An 11,147-nucleotide genomic window follows, 5' to 3' on the forward strand; every position below is an offset into this window, starting at 1 on the left:
AAGTATTTGGGTATAATCAAAAGAGTGATTTATATATTAGTCAATCGAGATCTAGATACTAAATAACACAATTAACAAATACGTTTATTGTTGTACAAAATGAATAGAAACATTAAAAATGCACATGTTTTGAATATCTCTTTTATTTTTATTTTATCATATTTAATCAATATGTATTGTATCTACCTAGCCATTAGTATATTTAAAAATCACAGTCTTAGTTGAAGAATTGACAGCAGAAAATACTATCTGTATCCTATCCATATAGCAAATGTTTACAATGTACATAGTTTGCTTCTGTATACATACACGTAGTATGTATCCTAAATGAATAATTATGTATATGTGTTATGTACAGTAAATTGGATTATGTTGATCTACACTTTCACTGTTGTGCGTAATTGTAATATTTTTGCCCATTTTCCATCAATATAGAATTTGTTTGTTTATGCACAATTGCATTCTCAATCATGATATTTAAAAATTCAGCTAAAATAAAAAATATTTAGTTATTAAATTTTTTGGTATTCTTTAGCATTTTCGTAACAATTATGTACATTTAAACTGATAGCAGAAAATGTCTAAAATAATATACTTTATATAGTTTTCAATTATTAGATTTTGGTATTCCGGATTTCAGAATTTACAAAATATACACAACACATCATAATGTACAAGGATAAAAGCATGCATTCCAATATTATCATAAGAAAATCAAAATTTGTAAGGAAGACCCAAATAATATTACTGCCCTATACAAAATATAGAAAGAAAATTAAAACATTATTTGGTAAAAAACATTTTTGTACAAATGAATCACTGCTTTAAGATATCTTTGCAAATAGATGCTAAGAGTGTAATCTCGCTTATCTCATGTACTAGCAATATACTTAATTTATATAGTGTAGTAGATATTTTTAGATATCTAATACTTAATATATTAAGAATTATTCAGAGGATTTATTAATGATTTATAATGAAATATACCATCTATATTACTAAAAAATTGCAACTTGAATAATCTGCAAAGAACTATCAAGTTATATCATAACATTTAATGATATATATTCATTATAAATCTATTCTAATATAAGTGCAAATGTACAAGATTTCCACTTTGATTTGAATATCTAGATACAAAACTTAAAAATGGTATAACTTAATAAACTACTAATTATTCGATGGAAATTGGGCATTACATAATATTGGTAGGCTATTCTGATTTGACTAACTCTAATGAAATAATTTATTCATATAATTTGAATATATGTAAACTCCTTTATGATTTGATTTAAACTAATATGAAGATGATTCCACGATTATTCTTCCAACATAATATTAATTGAATCTAAAATTAATATATACATTTTTACAAGAGATTTTATAATAAAATATACTGCAAGAATAATTATACATTAACAAATATTTCAATGCATTAAAATATTAAAAACAGTTATCTCAAATAGAATAGCCTATATAATGTATACTTTAGAGATCTCTAAATAGTATATATCATATATTTACATCAATTTCATTATTTACAAAAACATAAAAGCATTATTACTTTTAATAAACATAAATTGATTTATGATTTAAAGTGGAATTTTCAAATAAAAGATGTACTAGTACGGGAAATACAACGTTTCGCGATTTCACTTACAGAATACAACTTGTATATATTATATAAATTATTCGTCGAATTACATGTGTTGTATTTATTACAAAATAATCGTAATGAATTTAAAACATTCTAGAGTTAAACATTATCATTGAACCTAATAAATAAATTTAAAAAATAAATATGTTAAGTCAAAGTATTTTTGCCAGAAAGAGAACAAACACACATCTAATAATATAATGAAAAAAATTAAGCTGTACAAGTTGTATCCTATAAAAAACATTGTAGTTTGTTCTATACACAGAAAACATTTCTCTGCACATTATCTTTTGTTTAGTTCACGAATAAGTGAATTTAGAAAAATATTTTGTTTATGTTAAATGAATTAAATTTTCTACTTCTCTTATATGACACTAATATAATGTCTTTTATCTAATCATTGCAACAAAATGATAAAAAAAGGGCTAGCCTAGTTACAACTTCATTTAACATTACCTAGAAGTTATTATAGTTCATATTTCCCTTTTGTTTTTAAAATGTGGATAAAAGATGTACCTTCAATATTTGATACTATAAAAGCAACTCAACTCTTTGGTTACACAAGGAGAGCTAGGTTGCATACTTTTCTTTTTAAATGGCAAAAATTAAATGCTCCATAAGTGCAACCACTGGAAAGTATTCTATTCTGATATTTCATCGTTTTTCAAAAATTTATAATCTGTGATTATGTCATTAAAAATTGCAACAAATGTTAATATCCGATTTTAAAAAAGAAAGATATACAATCGTAACTCAGTCTGTGTAGTTTTTGAACTACAAACCACAATAGTGTATTTGCACTATACAAAAGATTATGTATATGTCTCTAGCTATTAAAATTAAATTATCCAACGGAGTAATATTTGTACCAGAAAAAAGAAGGCAATTCTTCTAGTTTCAATAACATAAAAGAAAAAAGATTGCAGTATTTGTAAAACGAATATTTACAAACATGGAATATAGATTATGAAATTAAAACTGTCTGCAATGGCAATCGATTAAGTATAGTAAATTCCATATAAAACATCTTTATCATATTAGAAAGACATATATACCATGAAAATGCTTATATTTTGCCATCTAATTCGGTACAAAAGACGCTTTTCTTTTTACCTAAGCTAAAAAGGGCACCTGATGATGATTTGAACAGTAAAATATGAATTTACTAGCTATAAACCTCTAACATGAAGACAAATATTCTACAAAAAGGAATGATGTGTGATGTACATTAACGATTAAAGTTTATGAAAAACGTCCAGGTTGTTAATACTTAGGTTGTTTAGAAGTAGCAAAACATCGTCTTGCTTGCATAAAAGCATATATGTTTGTATATCTTTTAAAGTCTTAATAATAAGACTTCCAAAAATTATTGTAATGTTTTTGTTCTGGCTTCATATTATGCACAAGTTAAAAAATTTCCTCTTTTCCAAATAAATCAAAACAAAAAAGGAGAAAGAATCTTGAGAAACGAAGCACACTGAATGTTACATATATGAATGTATCAATATAAAGAATGGTATGCTTAAAGTACCGCTCGTACGTATGCAGCATGCATGTGCAATACTGTAATGAGTGGTGTGTGTGGCACCAGGAATGTAACGTAATATATAAGAAAAACATTATATTATAAGCTGGCTGTCGTCAAACAGTAATACACGAGATCAGCTGCTGACAAAGTTGACTGTACTGTAATTGGTCCCCACTAATTCTTCGCATCTTAATGCCTTTTACTTCCTTCTCTTCTGATTCACATACTCTAAGTTCAATTTGAACACCACCTGGGTATTCTAAACTAAGCCCGCCACCTTTCACTTCTTCTCTAGAGAAGACAAATCCTTTTGGAGGGGCTCTTGCATCTATAATTTGTTTTACACGACCTAATATAGCTTCTGAATTCAACCTACTCGATTCATCAGATAATGTAACTTCAACTTCTGTAGGTATTGACGTATTTAGTGGCCTACCGATACCGCGTGTAATACTAGGTCTCAATGGGTCACATGGTTCTGAGATGATGAAGCTGGGAAGAGGACTGTAATGAGGTAACGAATCTTCAAGCGAATCAGGCGATGGAGATGGTGAAGGTGAACAACTAATTAGTGTTACTTGTCCCCCAAGATCTGTTACAGATATTTGAGGTGGTACCTAGAACAAATAATTACACTATGATAGTTATTTTAATAGAATTATATAAAATATATATAATATATATATTTCAATATAGAAAATTATAATTAAGCAACAATTTGTTAAATAAGTTTAACAATAAAAAAGTTATTTATTTACCCTTGGTATTTCTACAGGATGTTCTTCTTGAATCATATCTAAAGCTGGACTGTTACTAGGCGAATAACTAACTGGTGTGGTAGCTGGTGATCTATGGTGTCTTAATGGACTCAAATCTAATGGTGTTGCTGGTGGTTGCGTTGGAGTACCATGAACTATGCTGCCCTGTACTGCTGCTGTAGTTAATCCACTTAAACCTAACAATTATATTATAGTTTAAAAAAGTTTTTCTATTTATACCTTATATATCATACAACAAACAACAAGATTAAAAATACCTTGTGTGATTGCTGCTACCCCTCTTTCATGTACAGGGGATCCAGGAATACTTGCAGGACTATGTGATGGTGACGCTAACCTTTGCAATTGTTGATATTCTTGCTGAAGTGCCTGAATCCCAGGTCCAGGGGGACCAGAACCTTCGGATGCTCTTCGAACGGGAGAATATCTTTCTGTAGAAACATGAGTACTTGGTTCCTTATATGAATCTCTGTTGCCTACTAAAAACAGCAAAACAAAATAATGTATTATTTGATGATTATAATTATACAAATCACACACTTGTATATATGATACAATATAAATAAGCATATAAATGTGTTAACAACGAATATACAATACTTATGGTAATTCGTTTTTCTATTTATACAAAACGCAAAAAACCACACAAAAATTACCAGTGCTAGTATGATACAATGGATTCTTCTTAGGATGTGTAGATCCTCTAAGATGTGTTGGTAACAGCCGTGATGGGAGGTAAGCTCTATTCATCCTAGCTTCCACCTCCATTACCATTTCCGGATTTATAACTACATGCATATTACCAACCAACGAGGCATGGTAGTGCAGTAGACACAAAAAACCATGCAAAATCAAAAATAAAATCAAATATAATGAAATACATGGCAGATAAAGTGCACATGTATATTATTTAAATAAAATTATATATGAATTTAAAATAAAATTATTATTCAAATATATTTACATATAGTATGTAACATTATACTAGTAGTAATAAATAATACACAATGATTATAATATTTATATAACAATATAAAATTTTGTCACATAAAGACATTTATCATGCAATATACCATTGTCAAAACAAAGAAACAAAAATACATACCAATATGCAAATATTGCAAAAGCAAAGATATAAACAAGGCATGATAATACTTACAATTTAGAAATGAAGAAATATAGCAAGCTTTTAAACTAATTGATACAGCAAATCATAATAATCAACTTTCGTCGAAGTGATATAAAACATGTTGTAATAAAGTGCATAATGATGTGCACACAAATACCTGAAAAGGATAATCCACAGTACCTGGTCTTTGCATAACGGCAGTAACACCACTTCGTCTTCTTCTATCGCTACCGCCACTTCCACTTCCACTATTATTACCATTTGCATCACCATTTCCACTATTAACTCCAACATTTAATGACTGAGCACATGGTACCAAAGTTGGACTTCCACTTTGTATCTATATACAACATGAACAAATTAGTCGTGCTGCAAACTAATTTTTTAATAAATATTTCATAGCGTCATAGTATTTATTTTTCTTACAGGTTGTAAGTGTTCTCTACTACCAGGTTGACTCCATCCTCCATCTTCAGTACCACCAGAATTGCTGCCATGTTGTTGATAGAAGACATGAAGATTGGCTCCACCATCCGAAGCTCTTCTTCCAAAACTCCCCGCTGTAATTAATAAAATGTTTATTAAAAAGTGAAATGATTTACTAAAATATCCTAGTAGTAAAATAAACTAAAATAAGCAAGTAGTATATATTACTTACTTGCACCCATCACAGGAGGAGGCTTTAATAAATGTTGATCTTTGATTTGAAAGTTTTGAGGAGGTTGATGTTGTACTAAAGGAAGGTTTAAGGGTAGATTTGTATGAGGTAACACTTGAGGATCAGTATTATTATACTGTAGTATAGGAAGGAGTCGTAATGCTGGATCGCCTGTAGTATGGTTATAGCTATAAGGATATGATGTTGGTGGCTGGTGAGCTGTATCACCAGGTCCAACTGTGTGTCTTCTTGTTGTGTGATAAGGTGTGCCAGGTGTAAGTTGCAATCCACTTCTTTCTTCTGTTTCTGCTTCTGTATCACCAAACTTTTGAACAGCAAAGAAGAAGAATATGATTTTGAAATACATGCTGTTAGATAACAGAATAAAATGCAATATTTACCTTTTCTAACTGATGTGCTCCATCAGGAGCATAATCTCCTGGTATACTTTGAATACTAGGTAAACTAGGCATTGTTGGTTCTAATCGGTCAACAAGAAGATTATATATTGCTGACACATGGTCAAAAGCATTTCCTTGAACTGCTTTTAACAATGTTTCTGGACTAAGCCCTGGTAATCTTAACATATTTTCTATCACTACCTGATTTAATTGTGGTGGCACATTTTCAGGATTACACCTGAAAACATACATTAAAATAAATAAAATACCTCTTTCATATATTTACTGTACGTATTTTATTGGTATTTATATATTACCCTCCTGGTTCAGGTTCTGTTGTACCATCTCCACCCATCCAAGAGTGCGCTAAAATTTGTGAAATACTTAAACGTCGTTCTGGTTCTACTACCAACATATGTCTAATCAGTTTCTCACATTCTATAAAAAATTGATATATTAGTCAAATGTATATATTTAAAACACATAATGGAGTACAATATGTTAAAATTATATAAATTTGTACATTTACCTGCAGACATAAAAAATGGTATTCTGAATTTCCCTGAGATTACTACAGAACGTAGTAGTTGCATTGTGGGTCCATCAAATGGTAATGCACCACAAACCAACACATACAAAACAACACCTAGGCTCTATAATATATAAGGCAGATAAAATATTTAAATGATAAGAATTTTTTGTTATTTTAATACATTGTAATAATAATATGACATACCCATACATCAGCCCTTGGGCCATCATAGTGCTTTCCTTCAAAAATTTCTGGAGCAGCATATGGTGGGGACCCACACCAGGTGCTAAGTGGAACACCTGGAGTATATTCGTTACTAAATCCAAAGTCTGCAAGTTTTATATTATTGTCTGCATCAAGTAGTAAATTCTCAGCCTAAAATAATAATATATACATAGTCATTTTATATATGAATACAACAACTTTTTCATTTTTTGAATTTTTTATAAATTTTTGAAATATTTTAAAAATACATTTTTTTGCATTTAAACCTTAAGATCTCGATGAACAACTCTCTGTTGATGAAGGTAACAAACAGCAAGAACAATTTGACGAAAAATTCTTCTTGCTTCTGGTTCTGGCATTCTTCCATTCCGTACAAGGTGATCAAATATTTCTCCTCCTGGAGCATATTCAGTAACTAAATATATCATCTTTTCTGTTTCCATTACTTGGTACAATCTTATAATATGTGGATGCCTTAATCGTTTCATTATATGTACTTCACGAAAAATTTTTGCTAGATTTTCTTCATTTAATTTTGTTTTATCTATTATTTTGATAGCAACCTATAACAGAAATATACATATTACAAATTTATGACTGTTAAGAAATATTACAAACAAGTAACGTCTAATATATTCAGTTTAATTTAATATTTTGTTATTTTAAAAAATTTAAACCACAACATGATCATTAGTAATATATATATCATCTATTAACACAAAATGTTTACAAATTTTTCAAAGCACATAAAAGATCATTAAAGAAAAGATGTATTTTTTATATAATTCGTATTTCATTATAAAAATTAATTGCATTACAATACCAGAGAATTAATATATAAAATTGTAGTAATATAATATATTTGATTTAATTACTATATGAAAACAGGAAAACATACAAAGAGGAAAAACAAGACGAATGAATGCAAATTAAAAAAAAATACTACATGCATAGGATCATATAGAATCAATACATATCGAATCAATAAATTTCTATATGAACATTAATTGACGGTATTTTTATTTTTACTTTTCAATGATATCCAATCTATTATCATTAATAATGATTTGAAAAAACATCCAACGAACATATTTCAATCGATGTAATAGTATCTGTTGGTAACATAGGTTCGCGAAACATTCTTTCAAGTTATTAGCTCTCTTCGTGTTTTGACACATTGTTATTACATAGAAAGCTTTTATGATGCGTAAAATATGATATAATTTATATGTCTATGTCGTTATCCAAAGATATAACGACAAAATGACGGGTGTTCGTGTTTGTGAGAAAAATGCGTTAACAATGGACTTACCTTCGATTTAGTCACAACGTGGGTGGCCATTTTAACAACGGCAAAATTTCCCTTGCCAATAGTCTTTTCCAATTCGTAATAACCAACACGAATAAGTTTGTTGACAGAAAATTCTTGCGAAACCTCATTGTGCGACGTCGTCGCGGATGCCATTTTTTAATCACTTGTCTCGCTCAACTCGTTACCAATCATTTACTGTTTAGTACATTAATATTTCCGCTAGAGGTGCTATGGCTAATCGACACTTCTGCCATCTAGTAAAATAATTCAAATTAAAAAATCAAAAAAAATCAAGTATTATTATCAATTGCGAAAAAAAATCCTAAAGCGATGTTTTGTATAAAAACGATTTATAGGATAGAATAAATGAAATCTGTAAGAAGGATTCATTAATTATCCATAGTTATTGATTATATGCATTGTTTGTTTACTTTTTTTACGTAGTTATGAGATAAATCCTTATACGCCATCTATGCAAGTAAATGTTATTCATGAAAATTAATAAATAGAAATATATAGATTTGAGTTCGTTGATCCTTTTTTTTTAAGTTCACAGAGCATTGAATGTATCATCCTTAGTTTGTATACATTCATGTAAAACATCTTTACATATATGAAATATAAAAAACTGTCGCTTGTTTCTTAAATAAACTAATAGATTTTTCATTAAGCATTCATTTTACTTTTAAGTAATTTCTCAAATATGACAGAAATATATTAAATATTAATATTTTCAGCGAAATGAATCTTCGATGAAAACTTTTCATTATGACATATTCTATTTTCATCTAACTTCTCCACTTCTATGTCGTTGCTATAATCACAGTATTCACCGCGAAACTGCTACGTAGACGAAAACAGATTGTTAAACGCTGTCAGAAATGGTATTTTAGTTAGAATGTTATAGAAAAAACGTTGAATTGTTTTAGCAGGTACAATAGAACTGATAACTTAATATTAAATAGCAATGGGAAAGTATTAATTCGATGAAGTAAATATCTTTCATTTATTCAAAAAATACATCTTAGAAAATGGAAGAAAGTACAATACTATGGATGCTTTCACTGGTAATGTTAGTCGGTTCCTGTATAGCTGGATCCTTGCCATTAGTCATGAACTTATCTGAGGTAATGTCCTTTTCATTTGACGATAGATGAAAAGAACAATTTTTTTATCTATCATTTTCTGTGATTGTCATATACTTAAACTACTGATTACAGATTCTACAAAGAACCCCATGATCATGAACATCATGAACCTTTAATCTTTCTAGGATAAATTACAACTGGTTTCGATACTTGGTGCTGGACTTCTTGTAGGCACTGCGCTAGCTGTGATTATACCTGAAGGTATAAGAGCATTGTTTACTGATGGAAGCAATAGTGATCAAGGAGTTCACAGTTAGTATTTCACTATAACATTTATAATGAAATAGTTTATTATATATGATAAACATACATATTTTGCATCTTTTTTATAATATAAGATATTAATATTTATATTTGTAATGAACAAAAATATTTTTCATATTTTGTATTTTAGTTTTATATGAAAAACTATATGTATAGCCAATTAAAATATTTGAAATCCCTTTAGATTTAATTTGATTTTATTTCAGTAAAACTTAATATTTTTGACTTCCATTTTTTAGGTGATCCTCACTCCTTAATAGGTATTAGTTTAATACTTGGTTTTGTATTTATGCTACTGATTGATCAATGTTCAGCTAGAAGAAGTGGAGTAAGAGAAAGGAGTGTCACTGCCACCTTAGGTCTTGTAGTTCATGCAGCAGCTGATGGAGTAGCATTAGGAGCTGCTGCAACTACATCACAGGCTGATGTAGAATTAATTGTTTTTTTAGCAATAATGTTACATAAGGTAAACAAAGTAAATTAAATAGTTTTCCATATCTAAGAAGAAGAATGTTAAAAATATATGTAGTAAATGTTAAATAAATAACTCAGGTATTTTTTACAGGCACCTGCTGCATTTGGTCTGGTATCATTTTTACTACATGAGGGAGTAGATAGAAAAAAAATTGGTAGACATCTCTTAGTATTTTCTTTAGCTGCACCTTGTCTTGCTCTTGTAACATATTTTGGTATTGGGAAGGTAAATTGTTTTAAAATTAAATAATGAAATTAATCCTTAATATATATTCTCAGAATATTAATGTAAAATTGATATACTTATATATATTTTTAGGAAGGGAAAGAAACACTTAGTAATGTTAATGCAACTGGAGTAGCAATGTTATTTAGTGCAGGTACATTCCTATATGTTGCTACAGTACATGTTTTACCAGAACTAATGACAAGAAATAGTGGCAACTATACGCATCTACCAACTGCCGAAAATGTTGCAGTGTCTTCTTCTGGACTAAAAGTTAAAGAAATATTAGTTTTAGTATTGGGCTCCCTTTTACCTGCATTAATTACGACTGGTCATCATCATTGACAAAATATCATACAAAAAATACATCTGTTTTTCACTATATGTAATATAAAATGTCCCTCTCATTAAAAGGTATAATATTTTAATATATTCCATGATTTTTATATAAAATCATGAAGTGACAACTGGAAAGTTCGTCAATTCAGACACCTGTTTCAATAATAATCAAGAGATATACTTTTATGTACTGTACATAATTGTAGAAAGGGCATATCATATTATTATATATTTGTATAAATTTAAAGATAAAAGAGTAAGACACAGAGTTATATAAAATAACGCAAAAAACATTTCTATCAAGTTTTCATTTTCCAATGAAACTTCATAAATGTTATTTATTAGTAAATGGAACTTTGAATATAAAAAATAAATTAAAGGACATTTTTATCACTCCATACTGATTATACTATAAAACTTTTTTGTATTATACTTTTAAAGTTTTATTCTATTGTTTATACTATAAAAGATATGT

General features: G+C 28.8%; 2 protein-coding genes across 5 annotated transcripts; one reads left to right on the top strand and one right to left on the bottom strand.

Moving 5' to 3' along the window:
- Positions 1-129: 129 nt before the first annotated feature.
- Positions 130-8,417, bottom strand: LOC139995391 (serine/threonine-protein kinase SIK3). 2 transcript variants are annotated; one of them, XM_072018801.1, is made up of 13 exons: positions 8,222-8,417; positions 7,176-7,472; positions 6,889-7,059; positions 6,682-6,805; positions 6,470-6,590; positions 6,153-6,390; positions 5,752-6,076; positions 5,520-5,653; positions 5,274-5,433; positions 4,621-4,752; positions 4,222-4,440; positions 3,944-4,140; positions 130-3,802 (listed from the first exon to the last, which is right to left on the bottom strand). In XM_072018801.1, the coding sequence occupies exons 1-13, from the start codon at positions 8,372-8,374 to the stop codon at positions 3,299-3,301; spliced, it is 2,775 nt and encodes a 924-aa protein (XP_071874902.1). In that variant the 5' UTR covers positions 8,375-8,417; the 3' UTR covers positions 130-3,298. The 2 variants fall into 2 exon arrangements, with proteins under 2 accessions (XP_071874902.1, XP_071874901.1); XM_072018800.1 differs by having other exon boundaries at positions 4,222-4,443.
- A 563-nt stretch (positions 8,418-8,980) lies between these two features.
- On the top strand, positions 8,981-10,765 carry Zip102b (Zinc/iron regulated transporter-related protein 102B). Of its 3 annotated transcripts, XM_072018853.1 has the most exons (6): positions 8,981-9,153; positions 9,250-9,348; positions 9,495-9,621; positions 9,873-10,099; positions 10,199-10,333; positions 10,427-10,765. In XM_072018853.1, exons 2-6 carry the CDS (start codon positions 9,253-9,255, stop codon positions 10,676-10,678), a joined length of 837 nt encoding a protein of 278 aa, XP_071874954.1. In that variant the 5' UTR covers positions 8,981-9,153; positions 9,250-9,252; the 3' UTR covers positions 10,679-10,765. The 3 variants fall into 3 exon arrangements, with proteins under 3 accessions (XP_071874954.1, XP_071874953.1, XP_071874955.1); XM_072018852.1 differs by having other exon boundaries at positions 8,985-9,348; XM_072018854.1 differs by having other exon boundaries at positions 8,992-9,348; positions 9,442-9,621.
- The last annotated feature ends 382 nt before the right edge of the window (positions 10,766-11,147 follow it).

This window comes from Bombus fervidus, chromosome 16 (assembly GCF_041682495.2).
Source record: "Bombus fervidus isolate BK054 chromosome 16, iyBomFerv1, whole genome shotgun sequence".
Classification (NCBI taxonomy): Eukaryota; Metazoa; Arthropoda; class Insecta; order Hymenoptera; family Apidae; genus Bombus; species Bombus fervidus.

Excerpts from the sequence above, each read along its gene's own strand:
- Zip102b (XM_072018853.1), top strand. The coding sequence starts at position 9,253 with ATGGAAGAAAGTACAATACTATGGATGCTTTCACTGGTAATGTTAGTC. Across the intron at positions 9,349-9,494 it reads TAGTCATGAACTTATCTGAG|GATAAATTACAACTGGTTTC; the intron begins GTAATGTCCTTT and ends TAATCTTTCTAG. Across the intron at positions 10,334-10,426 it reads CATATTTTGGTATTGGGAAG|GAAGGGAAAGAAACACTTAG; the intron begins GTAAATTGTTTT and ends ATATATTTTTAG.
- LOC139995391 (XM_072018800.1), bottom strand. The coding sequence starts at position 8,374 with ATGGCATCCGCGACGACGTCGCACAATGAGGTTTCGCAAGAATTTTCT. Across the intron at positions 7,473-8,221 it reads ACGTTGTGACTAAATCGAAG|GTTGCTATCAAAATAATAGA; the intron begins GTAAGTCCATTG and ends TTTCTGTTATAG. Across the intron at positions 6,806-6,888 it reads GCCCAAGGGCTGATGTATGG|AGCCTAGGTGTTGTTTTGTA; the intron begins GTATGTCATATT and ends TATATATTATAG.